We start from the raw sequence: 27,118 nt of genomic DNA on the forward strand, positions 1-27,118 counted from the left end.
ATGGGAGGACTTTTATCCTATGCAACAGATGATAGTCTTTCTTGGAGATCAGGTTAAATACATGGCCTAACATATGTAATGTACCAAAAGACCATAATCCATTAGCCAAAAGCCATTCATTCATATCTCAAATACTGACTTTGGTAAATATCGGCAGAAAATTAAAAAACATTTTGTCTGAAAAAAATCATTACAGGAGACAAATCACTTTGCTGCATGCATCTAGAGCAAATTCAGGGACATAAACATACATGATAGTTGAATTTCCATTATGTCCAATAGAGCGAAGTGGTAATCTTAATACACATATTGACCAGACAACAGAAAATGACAATTTTGTTTCACCTACAGCGATCATGGGTGCTGCTAGTGTGTTGCCCAACTTTGACTGCTAGTCGTGCCCACTACAAATTGCACATTTTAATTTTTTTCTTTTTTCACATTTTTTTAATATCTTTAAATATTTTTAAAAAAGAAAAATAATGCATCAATATACTAAATGTCACTTCTTTAAGTATTAAGCAAAAAAAAAAAAATAAAAAATAAAAAATTAAATATATAGGCGATCAAAATGAAGAGAAAATCTCATTAAACATACTATCATTTTCCCAGCCATCATAAACAAAAAAAAAAAAAATATATATCAAGAATAAAAAAGACAAATAATAAAAATAATGCTTAAACATGAAACAAGTAGTAACCGTTTGGCTTTGAATTTGAAGGTAATGTGTGGACCCCATGAAGGGAAAGTTGTCATATCCCGTGAAGGGAATATAATTACGAGGGGTGTACTTAAACCGCCAAAACCAACCATAATTGAGTCAAACCAGCCGCCGGAGTACGGGATCGGTCGAAACCAGCAGGGAAGCGGTCGGTCGGTGGTAAAAATTTATCAAAATCGACGTTGGCAGGTTCGGTTCCAGTTTGAACTTGGTTCAAAATGCTGAACTGACCGATTATATATATATATATATTTAAATTATACCTATATAAAAAGACATCATTTCACTTAAATGAGTGAAACAAAGTTGTTTTAGGTTTGCAGTTTGTAAAAAAAAAATCTAAATAAAACGACACCATTTGGCTTAATCCAAACAATGTTGTTTTGACCTAGGATTTAAACTTTAAACACCCCCTCCCTCCTTCTTCTTCTCGACTTCGATTTCCCAGTTCCCTATCCCTAAAACTCCATCGGCGATCCCTCTCCAATCTCCCATTCCAAGCTTCCAGCTATGGCGCAACGCATGTAGCGGTAGTGACGTTGAGGTTAGAATTTCACCCCCTTTGTGACTCTGTCGAGCTCGTCCCCTGAGCCCTTCCGTCGTTCCCCTGCCTCCGTTCCTCGCCTCTTAAAAAACCCACCGTGTGTTAAGAAAACCTCCCCACGCCCACTGTCACCACCACACACCGGTTTTGAGGTGGGATTTTGTTCTCACTTGACTCACTTCAATATTTTCACGCCGGTCTTGAGAGTTGAGGCAAAGTCATTTTGTTAAAAAAAAACTTTAATATATTCAGTTTTGATGTGTTTAATTTATTATCATATCAATTATCAATTTATGTTACATATTATTTATTGTTTAAATTGTTTTTTGTGTATGTACAGGGATTGAAAATTTTTGGATCAAATTATTAGACTATAATAATAATCTGAGACCTAATTCCCACTATGAGTGTTCTTGTTAGATCAAATTATTAACTTGTGCGTTGATTTAATATTGTGTTGTAAAATTGTTTTGATTCTTGAAATAAATTGTGAGGTTGTGAGCGAACTAAAATATAGGTTAGATCTTAGACTTGTGATATTTGCCATGTTGCAAACTGGCTATTGTGTAATTGTATTGATATTTGTTCTTTATTTGTTTTAATTTGTTGTGTTTTGTAATTAATTATGTATTTAATTTTTCACATGTTAGATAAATTCTTTGTCAACCCCAATTGATCTTGATTTGAATGAACAAACAATTAACTTGAGAGAGACCCAAACACCAAGATCCCCTAGTGCCCCTGATAGTAATTGTTTTCCACTTCCTAAGAAACGAAAGGGGAAGCATCAATGGTTTTGAACCATTTTACAAAGGTTGAGGGTTGTCCTGTAGATGATCCTAAGGTCAAGTATAATAATTTTGATAAGATGCACATTTGCTACTCAAAGAGGAACGAAATGTCAACCATGCAAAACCATCTGCCTTCATATCCCAAAAATCCTCATAAACGTGAGTCTTTAGATAGATACAAAAAATATTGGAGGGTGAGGCAAAACCTAAGGAGGGGGTTTGAGAGAGTGATAGTAATGTGGTAAGAAATATTGTAACCGACAAATATAATAAAAAGGTTGTGAGGTTGGCGATTGTAGAGATGGTAATCATCGATGAATTGCCATTTAGAATTGCTGAAGGGCAATGATTTAAGAAGATAGTTTGGTTGCTTGAACCTCGATTTAAAGTGTCATGTCGTGTCACGGTTGTAAGAGATTGTATGAAACTGTTTGCATAAAAAAATGTCAAACTTAAAAAATTGTTTAAATTGGGGAGAATGAGAATTTTATTGACTACCAATACATGGACATCGGTACAAAATCTTAATGATTTGTGCCTAACTGCGCATTTCATTGATAGTGATTAGAAATTGCAAAAAAAATTATTAATTTTTGTTTAATCCCTAATCATCAAGGGAATACTATTGGGAGATATATTGAATCGTGCCTTCTTGATTGGGACATTGATAAAATATCTGTTGTTACTGTTGATAATGCTAACTCAAATGATACTGTAATTTCATATTTGAAGCTTTTTTTACAAGGAATGTGTTGGGGGAAAGTATAAGCACATGAGATGTTGTGCTTAGGGGTGAAAACTGACCCCATCGACACAGTTTTGGGGCAAAATCGACGTCGACTGATGTTTCATTTTTGGGAGAGGAAACTGGCCAAAACCGGTCGATGGGGGAGGAGAAACACCGGCCGTCTCAACACCAATAGTTCTCTGGTGGTTCACGGTAGGTTCATCGGCGAGGTTCTTCTGAGAGAGTAGAGAGAGAGTGTGTTGCAGAGGAGAGAGAGAGAGAGAGAGAGAGAGAGAGAGAGAGAGAGAGAGAGAATGAGAAATGAGATTGGGGAACTGGGAAGAAAAAGCTTGAGGAAGAAGACAACCTAATTTCGAAATGATGCCGTTTGGCATCGTTCGACTTACTTTTTTTTAATACATTATGACGGCGCCATTTCAGATGTGTTTAAAACACAACTACAAGTTTAAAACGATGTTGTTCCATCTAAAATTTAGTTGAATGACATCGTTTGAACCAGGTTCGAACCAACCGATATTAGTTTTCTCTATTTTCAACCGCATGCCAACCGGTTCTTCACCAGTTTCGGCCGGTTCTGAGCTTCGGCTGCCTGTCTGAGTCGGTCTAGGTCGATTTCTCAGTTTCTTGTACAACCCTAGTTGTGCTCATATTTTGAACATTATCGTGAATGAGGATCTGAAGGAGTGTAATGACACCATCACAATGGTTAAAATGCGGTTAGATATGTACACTTCTCCCCTGTAAGATTAGAAAAGTTTAAGAAATGTGCAGAGAAATAAAAATTGATTGTAAAAATATGTTTTCTCTTGATATGCAAACCCAATGAAATTCAACTTATACGATATTGGAGGTGCTTGAGAAATTTGAGAAAGCTTTCAGCGGATAGAGAGTGGGGACTACAATTTTCTCTTTTACTTTAATAATGGACACATGGGACCTCATAGAACTGAGGAGTGGGAGACTGTGGGCTTTTGTGAAATTTTTGAAGATATTTTATGATGCCACTTGTCGATTTTTTTGGTCTTTATATGTCACGGCAAACACTAATTTTTTAGAGATTTGTATGCTTCAAAAAGAGTTGGTTAGACTAGGTGAAAGTGACAATAGTTGTTTGATAAACATGACCATAAGCATGAGAATGAAATATGATAAGTATTGAGGTTCATTAGATAGGATGGACTTGTTGTTGTTGATTGCAGTTGTGCTTAATCCATGTAGTAAGTTAGGGTTTCTTGCTTTCCATTTTGAAAAAAATTCATGATGAGACTTGGGTTGAAGAGTTAAGTGTCGAGTGTGAGATAGTTATTAGCAAACTTGTACGCGGAGCATAATGCTACGTTTGGTTCTATTTCGATTAGCCGAGAACATGGGCCCCCTCCAACATCTACATCCACAAAAGATGATGAAAACAATCATGAATCACAATTGTTTTATGAGTGGTTAATAGCATCTTCCGCCACTAAATCTACAATTGCCAAAACAGCAGTGGACCGAGATTTATCAGATGGTTGTGAGATGCTCAGCCCATCCTTTGACTTGTTGATATGGTGGAGAATTAATGTGCTTAATTATCATATACTTGCGAGGATTGCACGAGACTTATTAGCTATGCTTGTTTCCACAGTTGCATCAGAGTCAGCATTTAGTACGAGAGGTCATATATTTGATCCTTTTTGGAGTTCGTTAGCTCCAAGAACCGTTGAGGCACTTATTTGTACTAATAATTGATTGCGACATCCGTCAATACCAATTGATATTCGAGAGTCCATAAATAATGTGGAGAGTTTTGTAGTAGAATCTAGTAATGTTTTTCTCACTCAATATTCATTTACTTTTATAAATTAATTCAATTTATTTTTCATTATCCAAATTTATTAATATTTGATGTTTTAATCTTATTAATGTTTCTATATAAAATTGGGAGCGTAATCAGGCGCCACAACTATTAAAGACCAAAGATTGCTTGGGAATCTATTTGGGTGTTGAAAATTCAGCACAATTTTATTTAAGAACAATTATTGCTTACTTGCTTAAGGCAATTTGTTTTGGTTTGTAATGTGTATTAAACATCTAGTGAAGTTTTTTTTTTTACTTATCTAGTAATTAGTATATAAGTAGTATATACTTAGTAGTTACTAGTTAGTAATAGTATAAATGACATCAAAATTAAAATAAAATTGAATATTTAAAATGAATTTGAAGAATTTAGCAAAAAAAGTCCAAAATGTTAATGATCTTGAATAATGAATTAAGCTAAAAAAAAAAAAAAAGCAAAAAGATGTTGAATTGGATAAAAGCGAAGGCCTAAAAAGGGCCCAAAAAGACTGGCCCAAATCGGCTAGTACTGAGAAATCAACTGATTCCTGGTCCGTCCAGTTCCAACCCTTCAAACGAGTTTCGGCTAGTTTTTCTTCCCCACAAACACCGATCAGTCGGTTTTCACCCCTAATAACTACATCAGTAAGGGAATATATGGGTGTATCAGCTAATAATCTGTACCAAATTGTTTCTAACGGAATAAAAGTGGAAGCGGAAATCGCTTGCACGTTCTCGTTTCGGATCAGTTAATTCGGGTCGAGTAAAAATGCAGGCTAGGTCGGGTACGCCGCTTAAACTTCTAGCCCTAGCCCAAATCCTAAATTAGAACAATCATATTTCATAGAAAAATTCTATTGGCAAGTTACTATGTGAGAAATTTTTTACCCCTTTATCATGACATAATTCAATTCATAAAATAATTTAAAAATTCAAATTTTATAGATCAATTAATAAGACATATGACACTAATTTACAAGCAAAAAGATAAATTTAGATTCTTTTGAACTTGGAAAGGAACTTGTCTTTCGGCCTCGTTTGGATGTTGAGATGAGATGAGAAATTTATGAATAATACTGAAATGATTTGAGTTAAGATGTTGAAAAAATCTATTTATCATCTATTTTTTCATCATTATCTCATTATCTCATGATATGACATTATCATATGATAGGTTCACAAGTGAAATATAATAAATAGTTTTTAGTCATCTAATGTCACATTATAGGATGATGAGAATTGAGATGATGTGTAGCATTACTCTAAAATATTATGATAGATTCACAAGTGAAATATAATAAATAGTCTTCAATCATCTAATGTCACATTATAGGATGATGAGAATTGAGATGATGTGTAGCATGCTGCATTACTCTAAAATGTTTTATAGGATTTTGAAAACTATGAGAGAAAAAATTGAATAAAAATATTATAAAGTTAAAATATTATTATAATATAATTTTTATTTTGAAATTTAAAAAAATTAAATTTTTTTTTTGTGTTTTGTTTGAAATTTTAGAAAAATTATAATAATTAGATAATGATTGAATAAAAAGATGAAAATCAAAATTTAAAAAGTGTTTATATTTATATTTGTGATGTTTTAATATTGATATGAGATGTAATAAGATGAATCCAAACTAAGCCTAAGTTTTACCATGAAATAGACATGTAAAGTATGTATCACAGCATTTATTAAATTTTGAATCTTGTTGGAAAAAGTCACTAATATTTATTAACTAGTTAATATTATAGAAAAAATTTATTCCAACAATCATAAAATATTATACAACATACTTTGATGTATTCATACCTGTAGTTCTAGATCCTAAAATACCTATCTCTTTCTCTTTTTCTCTCTCTCTCTCGATATCAAGACCCAACCTTCACTTTGCCCATTAAAAATTTTAAGACATAAGATTCTGCTTGAAAATTGGACTGACAAGAGAAACGAGAAGCAATGAAGAAAAGCCGTTCAGTTACCGAAAAGACAATGTTCATCGGCATGGCTCTGGCCGGTCTAATGGGCGGTGCTGTGCTCATCTCCAGCTTCATCGGATCAGGAGATAACTACCTAGTCTGCTTGCTGACCGGCGGCCCCAGAAGCCTCGCCGTCGCCTCTTACTCACCCACGGAGACCCAGCTCCGAGCCATCCTCCACTACGCCACCTCGAGTGTGGTCCCACAACAGTCGCTGGCGGAGATTTCTGTCTCCTTTGATGTCCTCAAGTCACGCGCGCCTTGCAACTTCCTCGTCTTCGGGCTCGGTCACGACTCGCTCATGTGGACCTCGCTTAACCCACGCGGCACGACGCTATTCCTCGAGGAGGACCCCAAATGGGTCCAGACCGTTCTCAAAGACGCCCCTGAACTCCGGGCCCACACGGTCAAGTACCGCACGCAGCTCTCACAGGCCGACAACCTGCTATCCTCTTACCGGTCCGAACCGCAGTGTTCGCCGCGAAATGCTGTCCTACGCGGCAACACCCGGTGCCGGTTAGCGCTGGATAACCTGCCGGATGAGGTCTACGAGAAGGAGTGGGACTTGATCATGATCGATGCGCCGCGCGGGTACTTTGCGGAGGCGCCGGGTCGGATGGGCGCGATCTTCTCGGCGACTGTAATGGCGAGGAACAGGAAGGGATCCGGTGTGACGCACATTTTCCTACACGATGTTGATCGGAGGGTGGAGAAGATGTTCGCTGAGGAGTTCCTGTGTAGGAAAAACTTGGTCAAGGCCGTAGGGAGGCTCTGGCACTTCGAAATACCGTCGGCAGCTAACGTGAGCGATGGTGGTAGTAACAGTTCTCGTTTTTGCTAGAGTGGGCCGATCTACGATCCTGGGTCCTTCTTGTTGTCAATCTATTTTGTTTAACTGAGAGGCTATGATTATTTTACAAAAAAATAACTACCGAAATTAATTAAGTGATAATTTTATGTTACGGAAAGGGAGAATCCGAATGAAGCATCTACTGTTGGGTAATGGGTTTTAACTTTTCCCTACGCAAGTTTTCTTCATTTTCTTGAAAAATATTGTGTTTTCTATAGTAAAAAATTTATTCGTCATCTTAATTCATATCATCTTTTCATCATCTTATGATATAATATTAAATAATAAATTTATAAGTAAAATATAATAAATCATTTTTAATCACCTATTATCACATTATAAAATAATAGAAGGATCATGAAAGTTAAGATGATAAGTAACATTACTCTTTCTGTAAGAAGGTTTGTTTACGAAATTTTGAACATTTTTTATTTTTCTGATAAAGACATTTTGAAAAAAAACCACACATACCTTAGAAAATGTGCATCATTTTCTATGGATATTGTCGTAGTGTTGGTGGGTGAGGCTGGGGATAAGTTAATATATATATAATATATAGTCTTGTAGTTTATGCAATTAAAGATTGAATGGTCTCCACTCCACAAAAGTCTCAAATTATTGCTTGGCTGTTTGGTTTCCCTCAATATTTAAACCCTAATCAGGCGCACTGGTGCATTCCATCTCTCTCGCTATTAGCTTTTGTCAATACTTGGACAGCTGTTCGTTGGTTTAATTTCGATGAAAGTGAAAGCTTTCAAATATTATTTCTTTAAATTTCTTGGGTCTCTTTGTCGAGTGTTGATGCCAAACTAATTTCTGATCTCTCTCCAGTTTGGACGGCGGAGGTTGGACTTTTCTATCCGAGTTAGGCTACTTACCAATAAATTTACAAGATTTTTTGGGCAGTTGTGCTGCACGATAATGACAATTTTTATATATTGTCCATCAATTATTAAATCAATTTTTATTTTTTTAAAATAATAAATTCTATAATTGATAGGTAAAAAAGGTATCAGAGATTGATATGGAATATATTACATATTTTTCCTTATATAAAGTCGGTCTGACTTGTCCATGGACATTATGAGAGATTCATTCGTTGGGCCTGATGTCTCGTTTAGTTATACAGATGAGATGAAAATTTTATAAATAATAATAAAATAATTCATAAATAGTAATAAAATAATTTGAGTTAAAATTTTTGTAGAGTTTTGAAAAAGTAGAGGAAAAAATAAATAAATAAATTATAAAATTAAAAGAGAGTTAAAATATAATTTCTTAATATAATTTTTGTTTTAGAATTTAAAAAAGTTCAATTGTTTTTTTTAGATGTTTGGAAAAAATAATAATGATTAAGTAATGATTAGATGAAAAAGTTAAAAGTTTAAAATTGAAAAATATTTATATTTAAATAATATTCGAATACTAAAATAAAATTAGATGAGATGATTGAAAATGTTTGTCAAACCAAACCACAAAACTACATATATATTAGGGGTGAAAACTGACCCCTTCGGTTCGGTTTTTGGGCTAAACCGACGCCGACCGAAAGTTAATTTGTGGAGAAGAAACACTAGCCGAAACCGATCGACGGGAGGGAGAAACACCGACCGAAACCGTTGCTTCATTTCTCTGGCGGTTCACGGTCGGTTCCCAGACCGAGCTTCCTCTGAGAGAGTAGAGAGAGAGAGTGTTGCAGAGAAGAGAGTGAGAGAGAGGATGAGAACAGAGAAGAATGCGAGGAAGAAGACGAGAGGAGGAAGACGAAGTTATTTTGAAACGACGTCGTTTGGTTTAAACCAAACAGCGTCGTTCTACTTAATCTTTTTTTTTATTCGTTATGAATTAAACGACGCTGTTTGATTTAATACCAAACGCTGTTGTTTAACACAACTTAGGCTTAAAACGATGCCGTTCTACTTAGACTTAAGTAGAACGGTGTCGTTTTAAGTACAGAATATATATAAAAACAAAATAGTTTATGTACTCGGCCGGTTCAACAGTTTGAATCAGGTTCGAACCGACGCCGAACCGGCCGATATCGGTTTTCTCTATTTGTTGCCGCATGCTGACTGGTTCTCTACTGGTTTCGGCAGGTTCTGAACTCCGGCGGCTGGTCTGAGTCGATCTAGGTCAGTTTCTCGATTCTTTGTACAGCCCTATATATATATATATATATATATATCTCAACCTACTCGGATGGGCCTTAATCCATGACGTGAGATCCAACCCTGCAGTGCAAAGTGAAGCTTGAATTATCCTGCAACAAAAAGACGACAAAAAATTATTTTATGGTGGATAATTATCTTCTGTATATTCTATCAGCCAAATTTCATAGTCTAGGGGTTTGGATTATTTGCTTTTTTCCGTTGGAGAAGGCTCGAGTATTGGGTAAAGTTTTAAATACAGTTTTAGTTAAGTTATTGAAACTAAATATTTTGATGTCGATACTATTTTGAGATAGTTTATGTATAGATAAATTAATTATATATGTATAAATTATATTTCAAAATAACATCAATACAAATCTTAAAAAGTTAAAACACATATTTAAAAATTCAATAATACTTCTAAGTTTTTAATCTAACTATTAAAAAAATAATTACTCATCTTCATCATGAAAATGGAGTATGGATTTAATTTTCAGTCCTCGAGAAAAAATGATTAAAAAAAGTTAAGAAAATAATCTTCAAATTTGAGAATTAGAGTGAAAATTACGAAAATACACTAAAGATACAAAAATCTACTAATTTCAACCGTATATTGAAAACTGGCCAGTATAGATCAAAACGTACCGGTACGACCGGTAATTGATCTAGTACAAAACACATACCTTCCATGTATCGATTACTCTCTCGGCACGGTAAATATTGGCCGTATTGGCCAGTACGCATGGTATTTAAAACTCTGATATTGAGGCCATTGCAATACAAAGACTGTATTTTTCAAGTTTTTAACGTACAAACTACTTTTAGTTGCGAATATTTTTAGAGAAATGTTATAGCACATTTACAAAAGTAAATTTATAAATTAATGTAATTTAGTGATATAATTGGTACGTTAGATTATAAAATTATTTTTATTATAAAATATATCTAATGTATTATACGAAATTATGTCAGTTTATAAATTTACTTTTATAGAATCTCTTTATATCTGTGACATTTCTTATATTTTTAATATATGCATTTACTTATCCAGCGTTCTCATTCCTATATATTATTGTATTCTATTTGGTACTGCTTCCTTGGGTTCTCAAAAGACTCAAATCAAGTGATCTTAAACCAGAAGTGTTGATTCTTAAAATTAAAAGAAAAATCATTAATTCCATGGGCGTTTTTTTTTTTCATCAGAGAGGAGGGGCAAATACCATTAGGGCGATGAAAAATTCTATGCATCATCTTATATTATACACTATATATAATTTTTTAATTTTTAATTTTTTTTCTCTTACCACTAAATGTGTGGCATATGAATAACGAGTAGAAAAACATAATTAGTTTAGAAATAATAAAACAAAATAAAAATATGAAAAAATAAAAATAAGTATAACGTATGAGGATGATAAGCAGTAAAACTCAATCATCAGTCACCACTTAGCCAAAAGTTTGAGCTGATACAAAAATTGGTGCAGTTTAGCGAAATTGACAGTTATTATTGGCAATTACTATTTATCTTTATAGAATGTGTATTTTTAGGGGGTTAGTAAATCAGTAAGGAATCGCAAGTGTTTTAATTTATACAACGATCATGATTTAATTGTTATAAAGACATAATTCATTTAGATGTTGAGATGATTTCTAATTATTTGAGAATAATTGTGAATAGTAATGAGTTAAAATGTTTGAGTAAATTTTGTATAAGAATATGAGTTTCATTGAAATATATTTGAGATGTGTTCGAATATATGAAGTAAGTTGAAATATGTTTAACTTTTTATAAAAAATTAAAAAAACGATAGATCCTATCAATTATTTGTTTATTGTTATAGTGATAAAACTGCATGACCCACTTGAGACAACTTTAGATGGGCCTGCTTGTGCGCGTTTGTATACACTTTATTGATGGATTTATTTACATTAGGTATTGATTTCATGTTATAAATTCGTAACTATGTACTGTAGAAGCCTCGAAAGAAGCTGTTCTTGAATCATGACTGACAAGAAGTCTGTTAGCTCAGTACTTTTCTGCCAAGTGTGAAAATTACGGTTAACACCACTATATGACATACGAATGTATGCTAATTGGTGCATTAGAAGTCTTGTTTCAAAACGCAGATTTAGTCAAGTTGTTATATAATAATTAGTTCCATCAATTTCCTTTTACCTGCCTCATAGTCACAGGACTTCTGCTTTGGTTTCTTTTGTCATAGGCGTGCCCCGGCCCGGATAATCACTGACCAGGAGCATGCTGACAGCTGAAATCAACCCCATTGAGTTGCAATTTTCACACGAAGACGATCTTTCCTTCTTAGAATATATCTCACTTCAAGAATCAAAATAAATGTCAGACGGGCTATTGCTTCTTAAATAAAAATTGTTAAAGAGGCATAAACAATGAAAACCTTTGATAGCATCCAGTTAGAGCACCAGGGTTCTCAAGGTTGCGGTGGGAAAACTTGAAGAGCTATTATTCTATGGATCTGTCAGAAACAAAAGGGAATACAAAACATGGTGCATAAAAAGTATAAGGGGTGAAGCTGTTCTAGACTCATATCCTTAATTATCAAGTACAAGCCCTGCTAATTAGTTAGGAAACTAGGCCAAGGATGCCATAGTATCAAATGACTTTTTCCTGATCAGGAGGCTAGTAATCTTGGAAGGCTGACCGTGTTTGTTATCAAGTAAACACAACACAAAGTCAGGCCGGTGCAGTGCAAGGGCCAGCCGCTCCTCGCCAAAATCCAGGCCTGTTGCGTCAAGCAGAACATGCCATGAGTTCCGGTGTGCCTCTGAGATCCAATGCAGAGAGTACCTGGTCCCACTCAAATAGACTGGGTAAGAGAAAAGTCCCTTTGGAATGTGCTTACACTTCCTCCTGAAGTACTGGCTTAACTGTGACCCTTTGATCCTCAAGTCCAACCAAGTTTCTGGTGCTGCAACCACCTTTGATTCTTTTTGAGCTGCAAATTCCCTTATGTGATCCAACTCCTCGCTGATAATGGTCATGTAGAAATTGCCCCTTAAGAAGGGATAGCTCTCCCCAATCATCATCATAGCATCCTTGTAGTTGGGCATGAAAAGAACCAAGTAGTCCTTCTCTGATAGTCCACAATGATCCAAGGCTCGGTTCCTAGCCTGGATTTCCGGGATTGAAATGAAACTCCCTTGAAAAGAAGATTTCTTCGTGAGGATATCAAGAAGTCTAGATGGGTGCAACTGGGTTTTGTCGAGGTCGGAGAGAATACTAGTGCAAACACTCTTGGGGGACTTGCGTTTTTCGTCGGGTAGGCCGGTCTCTGAAGATGCCTCCTTAATAGAGAGATTATCGAGGTGATCAATTTTGTTGGTGTCCTCTTCCACAAGACCATTGCAATATTGAGGGTACTTTGCAAACACATACTGCTGAACATATTGCATCTCACTCGGCGTTATCGGGCCTGACCACCTCAGGTCGAGGCCATGCAGAGTGGAAATGGCTTCGGCAACCAAGTGAGCAGGTATCACACTATGTGATTTCTGTTGTCAAAATAAAGTTGGATCAAATTATATCTTATTTGGAAGGGGGACACAGCAAATAAGTCATTAGTAGAAGCAATTGAACTTGCCTTGAAAACCATGCTGCTTGGCCTGCTAGTTTGTGATTTGGGTAAAGAAGCCAAAAGAGATTCCTCGAGTTCATGTTCTAGTATCATATCCTAAGCATCAACAAGGTGGGAAATTATCTCATAAAAACTGAAACAATACTAACAAAGGTAGGAACAGAAGTGGGAAATAAGTACCTTATTAGACTCTCCATCAAGAATGACCTTTTCTTCCACGTTCCCTCCCATGTTGTCTTCTCACGGCTTCTTAGAAGTCAAGCCAAACTACAGGCATGAACACTTAAAACCAGGAGACAAATAAGAAATAAATGGGAGAAAGCCACAAAGATTGATGTAAAGAAAGACCAACGTCACACGAAGAAGGGGTTGCTCAAGTAATGGATTATAATTGAAACATGAAAGAACTTAAACAACAACTGATGACAGCAAAGGCCCAAACGATGGAAATATACAATGCATCCTACAAATGATGAACAAAAAGAAAAAAAAAAGATAGAAAAGATAAAGAAATTAGATTTCTAAAAGTGAGCTAATTCATTGACTTTGAATCACATGAAGCCGCATTACTACTAGAAAAACATATTTGGTACAGATTACAGAGCCATGATTGGTGTGCAGAACCTCTCATAGCTTTCCACTGATAATATCGACCCCAAAATCCCATTTTTATAACTTATTTGACTGGAATGGTACTATTCCTAATGAGACCAGATGGAGCCAGGAAATATATATATATATATATATATATATATATATATATATAGGTGCTATTGTTTATGTGCTTAAAATGAGCACTTGGCTGATAATTTACTGCAATATTAATAATTATAATATATTCCGGTTAGGCTCCTTCAAGATCAATCCAAGTTGCAGAAATATTCAAAAGCTATATGAATGGCAACAAGACGATTACTATTTTCGATTACGTTTTCTGATGCTATGTTAGTCATCAGGGGGAATAGAAAATATTGAAGAGATGGTGACTGCTACAACATTTGACGTTTGAGATACAAAAGGTCTGCAAAAAACCAAAGAAGAGGTTCGGCTTAGGTGGTATCAGTTAAGGAATAAAATGTGGGAATGGGAATCATTTTGTCCTGAAGGCTGGTCATGGAGAGTCAGCTTTGACTGCCAACACAAATGTTCATTCAATATAATATAATTAATCATTGATTAGACCCCAAACCTAACTATATTAAATATTATAAGAGAGAAATAACTATATATAAATATATATATATATGTTAAGAAAAATTATAATCGCAGTCGTAAATGTGTAAGCGCTATCGCTACGTAATCACTTTGAAAAAAATGAATAAATACAAGATTCACATAAAAAAAAAAAATAATTTTTTAATATTAGATCCTACTTTTTTTCAAAACAACTGCACGGTCCTTGCGCATTTCACGACTGTATATAACATTACTCATATGTTAATCGGCCTTAACTGGTTTTGGTGAATGGGGTTCCGAGGGGAGGGGATGACACTCTCTTACTGACCATTTCACCTTATTTACTAAATAATATTCTCATTGAAATGAGTATTATTGTGTTTTATATACGTAAATCTTAGGCAAAAATTGAACAAAAATAAGTATAGTTCGCTGAGAGAAATGGGAATCAAGGAGTTGGGTCTTTGACCGAAATATCAAGTGTATGAGCTACCATTCAGGCTGATTTGGCTGGTATACTCTCCATCTTTATGATTTAACTTCCTTTTCGTCTTTGGTGATTGACCAAACCAATAGGCCTAGATGATTTATGTCTCCTCATGAATCGAATGGTCCTTCAACCTTCCTTCCGGCATACATCTCATGAGTGATGAGACCCATCCATTATGATTACAAAAATATTAAAAAAAAATAAAAAAGAAATAAAAAAGTCTTGTAGACAATTGATTTATATTTCTTCTCCTTCTCAACCATAGACCCATTTGTCTTGGCAAAGAGCTCTACCCCTCAACTATGAATAAGATTGAGAGGGGGAGAAGGGCCTGAAAATTAATGATTTGAAGAGGAAAATGAAATTAAAGAAATTATACATAGCAACTTAAAAAATCATAGACCGACAATTTAAAGTCTACATCATTCGGAGAAGACAAAAATACATTCCAATGTAAATCCACCCCATTATGAGATATAAATAAAATGCATTATTTTGGAGTATTTGTTTTAGAAATCACTTTCTCACGTTTCGTACAGTTCTTGATAATTGTTAATTTCAAAAGTGGCAGTCTACCGCATTAGAACATTTGGAAACTGCTTCTACTCCGTTGAAAATGGTCGTCCTAAGTAGCATCAACGTGGATTAGAGATACCGACAGGTGACAACTAACTACGATCGACATGAACCCATAATTATGTATATGGAGTTTTGTACGAGAAGGCATCTTGGGAGCAATTTGCCAATTTCCAACCACTATTCCCTCCAATGTTATGATCCCATACTAAAATACTTGTTCATAATCAAGTACAACAACATTATTCTATCTTCTGAATACTTGGAAACGAAGATTAAAATGACATGCTGATTTACACCTGTGTAACACCAATAAGGTGAGAATTCTATTTGTAATATATTCAAAGTGCAACACATCTAAGTTTGTTTTCTTCATTGATTGATGTAACAGACACATCAATGCATGCTACGCCAATAATATCAAGCTGAGTATTACACTGCATGACTCTTTCGAATTTAACCACAGTTATCAGTTACAACATGCAATTGCATCATTTTGAATCTGTTACTGCACTGTTGAGGCATAGAACTTGTGAAAGTTTGGACCACACAATATTACTTACATGGAATTTGGTTGAAATGGAATGTCGGGGAAATTTTCCAATTGAATTCCTTTTGAGTTAAAATATTATAATCTTAATCTACATGCTACCAGGTCCAATGCAACCTGGAATGAGTAGAGTGCGAGCTTGAGAGCATCCTCGTTGGATTACGCAAATCGAAAAAAAAAATAATGAGTTTGACTAATAAAGATAAAAAAAATATACTGCATTGAATTATACAAATGTAAAAAAAGATTACTTATAACTACAGTAAATTAGTATTGTGGATCATATTTAGTTTTCACTGTAGCTAGACCAATTTGGATAAAAAATATTTTCTCGACTTTGAACATACTCTATGATCCTCTACCGAACTGCTCTAGACTCTAGTGGTATGTTTTAGAAATGAAATCCTGCAGGCCTCTCTCTCTCTCTCTCTCTCTCTCAGTGAACTAGAGACTAAAATATTTTTCCGAACTCATTTGACGAAGAAAGTTACGTTTGTTATTAATTTCATCCTTTGTTTTTATGGGGGAATATAATTGTGGGTTGATGTAATTTATTGACTACTAGCCTTACCTAGAAATAGTTTATATTTACTATTAATAAAAAAGAAAGAAAAACAATATTTCCTTGTAGCTTTTAATTTAGGAAAAAAATTTAATAGGAAAAATAATTTAGAATAAATATTATTATTAAATAAATAATATTTTATTATTATTTTAATTAATAGATGGATAATCCAACGTGGGAATAAGTTTTAAGTGAAATAACCAAATACAAAATCATGTGATATTATGTAAATTTTGCATATGCATTTGTATAATCCAATGAGAATGCTCTGATACAATGATAAAACAATAGAACCGTGATCTTTCTACGTATGGAAGACCATCAATTACAAATAGATCTTTTACATATACCCTAGATTAATTTTGCGCCATCATTTTCCTTACCTACATAGATATCATGGGTTAGAACATACCAGGTTGACGAGAAAGAGAGCGAAAGAAAGTGTGGTAGACAGAAAGGAACCAATCATACAGCATATACGACCAGCAATCTATACAAAAATCGCACTACAAAAAGTACTTCATCCGTTCATCTCTCCTCATGGCGTTGTATACAGCTTGGACCTGAAGCACAAAAATTTTCATGTTAAAAAATACTATGACAAGTTGTAAACAATATTAGGTCACCAATTTTTCTGGCCAATGTGGATTTAAAAAACAATAAATATTGAGAAACTTCATTGGTATCTGGTTGCATGTTTGAGAGAGAGAGAGAGAGAGAGAGAGAGATACCTGCTCACTAGAAACGACTTGAATGGGTCCAATGTTCACAGATACATATTTGCCTCTTGATGATACTTTCTGCCTGACACGACCCTGTTAAAACATGATATTGATTAGACTAGCATTTATACCGTTATATTTTCTTTTCTTTTTTTTTTTTCTAAACAAGAAAATTTCTATTAGAAATAGAAATGGAAAGGATGATATATGAGGAAGGGGTGTAGCTCCCCAACAAACGCCCCAGTACAATAACTACAGTACAAAAATGGTAAAAAAAAGAAAAATAAAAAGGATTTTGGGACCAATTTCTTGGTCCTCACCCATGCCCTACAAAGAGGGCGCCATCTTAAAAGATGGTAGTTAGCGGTCACAAAGTCATGTGAACTATGGAATCACTGCTGATGGGGGTGGAACCTCTGCTGGAAGTGGTGAAAGTTGTGAGTGTCTTGCAGTTTGTTGTCTTGAGATGTTTTTTGGAGAGATTTATAGTCCATTTTTCAAGATCATCGGTTAAGGAAAGCGATAACATAGTCGAAAGCACGGATCGGATGGACTGATCTGCAACCAGTCATCTATCTTACCGCGCATCTGTGGTGGTGGGTGGCAACCACCAACCGGTGGTAAAGAGGCGAGGTAGGGCAAATCTGGAAGATCTCAGCGTGGAGAATCTGTTGGTACGGCGCGTGTAACCGGCAGAAGTGTCATGGTTCGGCGACGCATGAAGACCATACACAGAAACAAGTCGTGCGTGAGGGCCACGCTCCGAGCTTTTTGGCACGATTCCGCTCCTTCCCAATAGATCGGCGGCTGTAGGATGGCGTGGTGGGGCGTGTGTCGACTGATGATAGCCAGAATGCAATAGATCTGACCAAAACCAAACCGGTGGAGGGAGGAGAAAAAAAACACTACTAACGAAGGCACTCGAAGTGATTGAGTTTTCTAGAGAGAAGGACTTATCAAAAAAAAGTTTTCTAGAGAGAAGGGAGAGTTTCTCTCTCAACAAGGGTTAGAGTATGAGTGCTACCATTATATTTTCTTGATCGGCTTAGTTCTTTATGAAAGTTCAGCTGTCAAAAACACATCAGTAAAAACACTTCAAAAATTATCTATATTATGTTGCAATCTTGGGAATAACAAAACAAAACTCCAGAACTAGATTGCATTACTAAATTGATGCCAACTTGGGAATAAAAAAAAAGTTCATCATGCACTGCGCTGATAAACTTTTATTGTGTTTTTAATTCTCTCCATGTTAAGAATCAAATTTCCCACCAAGCCTCCGGACTGAAGATTAAACTACGAAAACTATAGTTCTAATAGCCATGTTAACCCATTATGCAATCATTGGCAACCTAGTTGATACTAAAGCACTTATTGCCCATAAATTAAGGCATAGTCATAAAGAATGATTAAGCAGATGATCCTTTTCCTTAACTGCATCATCAAAACAAAATCAATAAGGTAGTTAAGAATAATTCATGGCAGCATAGTTCATTGGACTGCAAGCTCAGTTTCATTCTATCCAGTTTGCAAGGTTAGCCAAACTACTTGATGCAGCATAACAAATCCAACCCTGGCAATAGCATAGGTTCCAAATGTTTTCCAATGTAATCACATGTTCTTTCCAGTCCTCCACCTCCCCCTTTAAGAGCATCCAATTGGAACAATATTCTTTTTGTTTGGCAGCATTAGAGACATGGCTGAATTTTCTTGTACCGACATATAATCGGAATGATGATACTCCCTTCTTATGAGAAGTTGCAGCAATATTGTGTAGGAGATTCTAGTTAACAGAAAGATGAGGGCCTGAAGGTCTCTCTACTTATGGTGTAACCAATCCTGCTACTTAGCAAGCGTTGCCCCCATGGTGTGATATGGGGGAGAAAAAAGAGGATTCTGTCATCCCTTGAACCAAAACACTGTTTCGTCATCAACTTTCTCCTTATAATGAGTTGCAGAGGCATCTATTATGGTCTGGTCGAACTTCCTTGACTGCTGGGACCAACCATCTACCCATCTCAACTAGCAAGTATGTCAACAGTACTTTCCTTTCATTTAACTCAATGTCATTAAGATTCACTAATGTCAAGTTTAAAAAACCAAAACCATATAATTTGAACGTAATGAATTTGCAAAGGAATACCATCTATAGCATCACCCTTCAAAGAAGCTGGTTAACACATTCAAACTTGGTCCGGTATTTAAGTACCACACACTCTTGTCTACAGCTACTCCAGAACTAACACATGCTCCAAAAAGTCTATATTGCTATAGATCAACTTTTAACACTTACATAAAAAAATTCACCAAAAAACAAGGGATAACTACCTCGGGGATTGGTTGTTGGATTACAGATTCAACGGCAACAACCATAGCTTGCACAAAATCATCACCACCAGTTCCAATCGCTGTAAAACCTCTTACTGTTGGGTATGAGTTCACCTATCAAAAGTAGGAGACCACACATGCTAAACCACAAATGCAATAGCTTTGGGCCACAACTAATTCAATTTTTTTCATATATTTATGCTGAAAAGGGGAGAAAACATATTTCCAACAAATTTACAACTTGAATTTAAGAACGTCTAAACTCTACGTGCAATAAACTGGCTCGCTGCAGAAATACGTGTCCAAATAACAAACAAATTGTATTTTAGAATTAAATGCTACCTAAGAGCATGCGAGCTAACCACTTGAGCTGGGTTTATCCGTATCATACCTTCTGATCCAAAGCGAGCCATTCCTTGGTTGAATCGTCTGCTACGGTGCCACCAATCACCACATTTGTGGTTTGTCCAACTCTTCCTTCCGCCTTAGAGACCTCTGCATCCAATACAAACAAGAGTTTAAAAACAATTTTGAGAGAGAGAGAAAGAGAGAGAGAGAGTGAGAGAGAGAGAGCGTGTTTTTGGGAGTTGAACCTGAAATAGCTTTGAGAACAGCTTCTTGAGGCGGGCCTTGGTCGTCCTGAGACGACGACAATGGGGTTTCGTTGTGAGAGCAATTGAGTTGAGTTATTAGTTTCACCGTGTGAAAATCTCGGGCTCTGAGGGTCCGGAACTTCCCGCTCCACCTGGGCGTAGATGATCCACGGATCCTCAGTGAAGCGCAAGCGAAGGTTCGATCGAGACGAACGGGTCGCCACGGCTCTGCTAAAAAGACGAAACGTAACGCAGTCCCGCACGCCATTCTGCTCCTTATCGATGGAAAGATTGCGTATATCAATATGCATATAGTCAAGTTTATATCGGGGGTTACAGACTTATTGTATGGAAAAGCCGAGGAAGATCAAGAAGATAATGTTACGACTTCGTTGCTAGTTGGCAGCATGAGAAAATTTGAGGTCCAAACAAAAATCTCACGTTTTTATTTCCTTCCAAGATAGGGAGGTGATGTAGTTACAAAAATAGTTTAATAAGAGTAAATTATTAAATTCATCAACTGACATTAATTATTATTTTAGTCGAGTTGAACTACAAATCAATTGACAATTTTTAATATATTTAATTTTACAATCAAAATATTTAATAATATAATATTTCCTTTGCAATATTTCTTTTCAATACAATAAGACGTTGTTTGAGTAACGAGATCTTCTTAAAATTTTTTATAATTTTCTTTTTAAATATTATTTAAATATAAAATATTTTTTAATTTTTAAAATTTTCATCTAATCATTATCTAAATATAAAACTCAATATAATTTTTTCAAAATTTTAAACAAAATATAAAAAATAATATAATTTTTTTAAATTTTAAAATAAAAATAATATTTTAAAATAATATTCAAATAAATTTTTAACTTTATCATATTTTTATTCAAATTTTTTCTCTACTTTCTCATAACATAATATAACATCTAGAATCAAATAATTTCATTATTATTTACAAATTATTTCACTATTTTTTATATAATTCTAAAATATTCCAAGTATTCAAATAAATCCTAAATATGAACACAATAAATTATAATAAAACATATGAAAATTTAAATTAATCTTCTAAAAAAAAAAATCATAAGTAATACTATGCATCTGAACATAACAAGTCTTAACTCTTAACCAGAGTCGCCGCAAAATGGTGGTGAAAACCCTACCGGGTTTGGTCATTTCAGGACCCGTTTCCAACTTCAAAAGCGTTGCGGTAAAAAGATCGAGCCTTGACGAAACCCTAGTCCCAAAATCCTGAATTTGATTTATCCGTCGATTCCGATTTAACTTACGGGCGGATAGGACTAGGTGAAATGTACGGATCGGCGAGAGTCTCCGACGACTCTGACCGAACCGTATTCAGAAAAGCCGAGAAGAAGTACAAGCTTTACTACGACGACACTTCCAAATCCTCCAAAAAGTACTTAAATCTATGTTTGTCCTGAGTTCCTTTTCAAAACAGAATATTTACTTTGCAAACAGCTTGTTAACGTATTTTGAGTATTCCTCTCAGGAAAAAACAACCAAAACGAGTGGATTTATCCGAGGTCCTTGATTTTAAGTCCATCCTAAAATCTCAAGTTGAGAATGGAGATCTTCTACCAGGAATAATCCCTCTTCAAAGCGATCTCGATCGTTCCGTGTTCTGCTTGGAAAGCCGTCCTGGTATAATTTTCTTTTGATCGATAAATTATTGTTTTCGTAAAGCAAGTTATGTAAATTGCTCTGCATTGTGACTGGTGCGTTTGGTGGTGACTGAATTGGGTCTAGGTTTATTAGCAACATTTCAATGTCACAATCAGTTCCATAGGAGCATTGGGTGAAGTGCTGGAATCATTGGTGAAAAAAATTGTCATAGCTTACTGCATTACTAACTTTGTTTGACTCGCGATGAAGACTTGCTTTCTGCAATTCATTTCAGACAGCAAACCGAAGTTTTCCATTCGTATTTTGGGTTTCAACCAAAATAGAAGCCCGTTCTTCTTTGCAAATTTCGTAATTTCAGTATTTCACGTTTATAGAGTTGATAAACTGCGGATGTTAGAATGCCCAATATATCTCTGTGTGCGTGTTTATGTATGTATATATATTATATATTATATATTGCTCGTGGCAATTTGCAAATGTATTATTTTATATCTATTAGTGTTTAGAGAGATTTGAATGCTCGGTATCTTTTCTGCACGGACAGACTCCCATCATCCCTTTGTATAGTTAGCCTTTGTTAATTTTTCCCTAAAAGAAATTACATTGTCTATTGTAATGCAGGGTTTTTCTTCATTCCTGAAGCATTAAGTGTAGAAGAACAATGCCAATGGATAAGGGAGAGCTTAAACAACTTCCCCCAGCCTCCGAATAGAACAAATCACAATGCATTTTATGGACCCATACATGACTTATTTATTGCTGCAAATGAAAACAAAGTATTAGTTGAAGAAGCAAGTGTTCCCACTAGTTTAGAGTCCAATAGTGGTCCTTCCGTCAGCAATGACGACGTCCATAGATGGAAATTTTATGGAGAACATTCAGTGTCTTCGGGAGGAAATCCATGCAAATCAGTTTCAGCCGCTGTTCTTTTGCGGAAGTTGCGTTGGAGCACCCTTGGCTTGCAATTTGACTGGTCCAAAGTACGTGCTGATCCATATTCATTTTGTTCACTTGTATCTTGTTAAACCTTTGGCCACTGTGTTTTTGCTGTATATATAATTTGAGTACTAGAAACAGATTTGTTATCCAAAAACATTCAAGGAAAGGTAGTAGCTCAGTTAGCAAGTTATATTTCAAACCGTAGGAACTGTATATCACATATAATGCTTGTCAATCTGTTTTAATTTAAGCTTAAGTAGCCTCTGGAAGGTATGCACCAAGTTGTATACCATTTTCATGTTACGGCATGCACATTGCACTATTAGATGTCACCCAGTTTTGGTGGTCAAAGGTTTTTTTTTTTAATCAGTAAACAAGTATTTTATTGAGGAGTTTTGACCACCAGTTTTGGCGGTCAAAGTTTTAACAGTGTTTTTCCTGATCTGAGTTTAATAGCTTAATCTGGGCTTTTATTTTAATTAATTGAAACAAACAAATTTGTTAATTAACGGAAGATTATGTAAACTTCATGTCTTAGGTGATATTTAAGATGGATTCTATGGAAGTCATATTTTGTGGAGTAATAAGTATTCATATACTATTGGAATCACGACTTGGACTATGTCACTATGTGCAAGCAAACGTATGAAGATCCATACCATTTTGAAAGATAAGCAGCATGGTAATTTTTCAATGAATTTCTAAACCTATGGATGTTCATGATGTAGCGAAACTATGATGTGTCTCTACCGCACAACAAGATCCCTGTTGCACTGTGTCAATTAGCTAAAAGAATGGCAGAACCTGCAATGCTTGAGGGGGAACAATTCCAGCCAGAAGCTGCAATAGTGAACTACTTTGGGATAGGTGCTCTTTGGAATGGTTGATCTAAATCGATTGTTTTTGGATTAAAGAGTATTTTTCCTTTCTCCATTAAAATTTGAAAAGAAAAAACTATTTTTTGTTGTTTTTGCTCAGGTGATACACTTGGGGGCCACCTTGATGACATGGAAGCCGATTGGAGCAAACCTATAGTAAGCATGAGGTTGATCTCTCTCTCTCTCTCTCTCTCTCTCTCTCTATATATATATATATATATATATATGTATGTATGTATATATTTCTGTTCTTTTAGAAGTACAAAGCAAGGGAGCCAATACCATGTTAGGACCTAATTCTAGCGTTCTGTTCCCTCAGTTTGGGCTGCAAAGCTATTTTCCTTCTAGGAGGAAAGTCTAGAGAGGATCCTCCTTTAGCAATGTTCCTTCGGAGTGGGGATATTGTTCTTATGGCTGGAGAGGCAAGGGAATGCTTTCATGGTAAGTGTAAACCTTCAACTAGAATGCTCAGTTTCTTTTGTCCACTTCAAATTTTTTAATATTTTATTGTTGATCTTTATAGAATGTTGGGGGGGGGGGGGGGGGGGGGGGGGGGGGGGTCGGTAGATTTTTATATTCGATCTCTCTTCCACCATGTTTTATAGGGCTTTATAGGGGGATGAGGTGCCATTTGAGTTGAGCTCATTGGTGTGTTAGAAGTCTCTCTTCAAAATGTAGATTAGTAAATTGTTATATAATTGGTTAGTTCCATGAATTTCCTTTTACTTGCCTCATAGCCATAGCACATCTGCTTTGGTTTCTTTTGTCACAGGTGTGCCCCGGATATTCACAGACAAGGAACATGCTGAAATCACCCCCATTGAGTTGCAGTTTTCACATGAAGACGATCATTGTTACTTAGAATATATCAGAACTTCAAGAATCAATATAAATATCAGACAAGTCTTTTAACGTTTTTTTTGTTCGCTCTCCCCACCCAATATTGTATTCTTTAGAGTGGCAACTGACACATGAGAAGATTTATGGATTCTGGCCGCCGGGTGTAAGGAGATCCAGTCTTGAACCTGGCTTTGGGCTTCAAATTATTGGCACCAGAAGCTGAAGAACAGAAAATAAAAAGAATCGATTAGAAGCGGTCAGAATTGTAAAATAGTAGCCAGGCGTCGACTGAGTTTATGCATTTTGTTTTGTTGTTGGTTAAAAGTACATCGTGGAGAGTGTGGGATTTGAACCTTTTGTTTTGATTTGTTTATGGTCTATTATTTATTTTATATTCTTATACTTATATTCAAATCTTAATAATTAAATAGTAGCCTAGTAGGTGAATCGTTGTGCATTGTTATTAGATTCTGACGTTAAAACAGTCAAGAAATGAATCAAACTGATTCAAACAACACATTCTTAATGGCTGGATACAACATTGTAAACATTATGCCATTATGGTGTCAATTAAATAGGTGTGAAGTCTAAATTCTAATTGCAAATTAATAGTTAGTCTAAGGAGATAAAAATTATAAAATGTTACTACGTTGTCAATGGATTATGATCCTCTTGATCTTTTAGAATTATTTATTGTGTGAATTTCGTTAAAACTCTTGATTGTTGTTTTCAATTTCAATGATAAAAATCTCATTATATCAATATTTGTCACTTTCAAATTAGTAAAAAAAAAATGCGTCGAAAATTAATATGAAAATAAGAAATGATAATGTGGTCAAATCTCTGAAATTGAAAACAGTAGTAAGATGAAGATAAACCCGATACTTTTCTCTCAAATTTTAGTCCCGGAAAGACGTTCCTTGAGATCAATTTTACAGCCGTTGGTTGAATATCTATGGCAAAGCACAGACAAATGGACCAAACACACCGGATCTCATTTGGTACACTTAAAAAGTTAGATAAAATATTATTAGAATATTATTTTTATTTTAAAATTTAAAAAATTAAATTCTTTATTATATTTTGTTTAAAAATATGAAAATTTTATAATGATTAGATAAAATTAAATAATATAAGATAAAATGGTTTGTGAAAAAAAATATAGTCCAGAGAGATCCATCTACTTGTAAAAAGTTTGCAAGGACCCAAATCATAATCGCCATTCGCCACCCAAAGGAGGCCGCGGAAGAGAGAGAGCAAACTAACAAAAAACACCCAATTGACCAGAGAAAACCATCCTCGTAGTCTTTAACATAACTAAATTCTCCATAAATAAATAAACTTAACTAAATGCCAAAAATCTTCAGCTTTTAAAAACCACCAGACATATCAGGGACTACGTGTTCCATCTCGTTACCTCTTCATTTCCGTTCGATTCTGCATGTGAATCAGAAACATTACAATTTACCATAAACATCTTGAATCATAATCTAACGCCCACCCCAAATAAATCTCTTCGTTCATCCTCTGTTCTCTCTCACCACATATACCTTAGAGGCCAGAGTTTGTTCTCCTTCTCTCTGTGTGTCAGTGGTCAGACAGATCGAGTATGGGTCCGATCGTGTTGACTCAACTGGCGACGGGTCTGAGCGTGTTGGCCGGGGCGGCCCTGGTCAAGTCGGTCATGGACCAGAATCCCATGGCCGGCCCGTTCCCGCGGTGCCCCAGTTGCAACGGAACCGGCAGGGTCTCGTGCCTCTGCTCCCGCTGGTCCGATGGCGATGTTGGCTGCCGGACATGTGCCGGATCGGGTGTCATGGCGTGTAGAAGCTGTGGCGGGACCGGTACGGGCCGGCCCTTACCGGCCCAACTAATCGTAAGGCCACCGAACCCGCCCTCTTAACGCGGCTTGTTCTGTTGTTCTGTTCTAGAGCCCCTATTACGGCCCCCCTAACTCTTATATGTTGAATTTCTCCTATATTTCCAGAAAGAGAGGCTTTGAGATCATCCAAGTTGTAATTTTAGTCACAATACACAGTATTGAAATTCTTATGAAGTGGGTAATTTTATACATTCAATTTGTGCCCAGTGATTCATACTTTGCTTAATGTAGCCAGGCTTTGTTATTTGCATTGAAAATCACGATATGTTTGAGGTTGATTTGGTGCAAAGATGAAGTGCTGCTTAATTGGCCTATAATTTCATCGAAACTTTAATAAAGTGAGATATCAAGAGTTTTGTAGTCCCAAACCAAAATTGGGCTAAGGATAAAAGTAGAATCAGAAAGTTGGTTCACTTTTAAAATCAGTTCATTCAAATAGAATCACATGCCCAAGGTGTTGTGTTTTCTAGGCTCAGCCCACGATGGGGGACTCATCAAGTGAGAAGAATAAGAAGAGAGAGAGAATAGACAAAAGGCCGAGAAGAGTATTAAGAGGAAAAAAAGGAAGTGGACATAAATGAAAGATAATGTGACGTAAAGGAGGGGTGAATAGACATAAAATAAAGAAATGAGACATAAGATAAAAGGGAGGGAAGCAGACGACTTCAGGGACCTTTTGGCCAGACTTCTCCAAGAAGGCTTTTTCAACCTT

The 27,118-nt window shown here is 35.6% G+C and overlaps 5 protein-coding genes across 6 annotated transcripts; 3 read left to right on the forward strand and 2 right to left on the reverse strand.

Annotated features, from left to right (window-relative positions):
- Positions 1–6,344: 6,344 nt before the first annotated feature.
- Positions 6,345–7,562, forward strand: LOC121254372 (probable methyltransferase At1g27930). Its single transcript, XM_041154378.1, has one exon. The coding sequence runs from the start codon at positions 6,581–6,583 to the stop codon at positions 7,439–7,441; it is 861 nt and encodes a 286-aa protein (XP_041010312.1). The 5' UTR covers positions 6,345–6,580; the 3' UTR covers positions 7,442–7,562.
- Positions 7,563–11,950: 4,388 nt separating this feature from the next.
- LOC121254371 (molybdenum cofactor sulfurase-like) lies at positions 11,951–14,410 on the reverse strand. Its single transcript, XM_041154377.1, has 3 exons — positions 13,392–14,410; positions 13,218–13,307; positions 11,951–13,128 (listed from the first exon to the last, which is right to left on the reverse strand). The coding sequence occupies exons 1-3, from the start codon at positions 13,440–13,442 to the stop codon at positions 12,208–12,210; spliced, it is 1,062 nt and encodes a 353-aa protein (XP_041010311.1). The 5' UTR covers positions 13,443–14,410; the 3' UTR covers positions 11,951–12,207.
- Positions 14,411–16,848: 2,438 nt separating this feature from the next.
- LOC121254374 lies at positions 16,849–20,673 on the reverse strand. Its single transcript, XM_041154382.1, has 5 exons — positions 20,212–20,673; positions 20,010–20,113; positions 19,619–19,732; positions 17,300–17,383; positions 16,849–17,131 (listed from the first exon to the last, which is right to left on the reverse strand). The coding sequence occupies exons 1-5, from the start codon at positions 20,477–20,479 to the stop codon at positions 17,075–17,077; spliced, it is 627 nt and encodes a 208-aa protein (XP_041010316.1). The 5' UTR covers positions 20,480–20,673; the 3' UTR covers positions 16,849–17,074.
- A 661-nt stretch (positions 20,674–21,334) lies between these two features.
- On the forward strand, positions 21,335–24,930 carry LOC121254370 (alpha-ketoglutarate-dependent dioxygenase alkB). 2 transcript variants are annotated; one of them, XM_041154376.1, is made up of 8 exons: positions 21,335–21,640; positions 21,734–21,885; positions 22,489–22,847; positions 23,535–23,673; positions 23,785–23,851; positions 24,004–24,125; positions 24,290–24,332; positions 24,457–24,603. In XM_041154376.1, the coding sequence occupies exons 1-7, from the start codon at positions 21,534–21,536 to the stop codon at positions 24,322–24,324; spliced, it is 981 nt and encodes a 326-aa protein (XP_041010310.1). In that variant the 5' UTR covers positions 21,335–21,533; the 3' UTR covers positions 24,325–24,332; positions 24,457–24,603. The 2 variants fall into 2 exon arrangements, with proteins under 2 accessions (XP_041010310.1, XP_041010309.1); XM_041154375.1 differs by lacking the exon at positions 24,290–24,332 and having other exon boundaries at positions 21,337–21,640; positions 24,457–24,930.
- A 1,106-nt stretch (positions 24,931–26,036) lies between these two features.
- On the forward strand, positions 26,037–26,595 carry LOC121254375. Its single transcript, XM_041154383.1, has one exon. It carries the CDS (start codon positions 26,134–26,136, stop codon positions 26,425–26,427), a length of 294 nt encoding a protein of 97 aa, XP_041010317.1. The 5' UTR covers positions 26,037–26,133; the 3' UTR covers positions 26,428–26,595.
- The last annotated feature ends 523 nt before the right edge of the window (positions 26,596–27,118 follow it).

Source organism: Juglans microcarpa x Juglans regia, chromosome 3D (assembly GCF_004785595.1).
Source record: "Juglans microcarpa x Juglans regia isolate MS1-56 chromosome 3D, Jm3101_v1.0, whole genome shotgun sequence".
Classification (NCBI taxonomy): domain Eukaryota; kingdom Viridiplantae; phylum Streptophyta; class Magnoliopsida; order Fagales; family Juglandaceae; genus Juglans; species Juglans microcarpa x Juglans regia.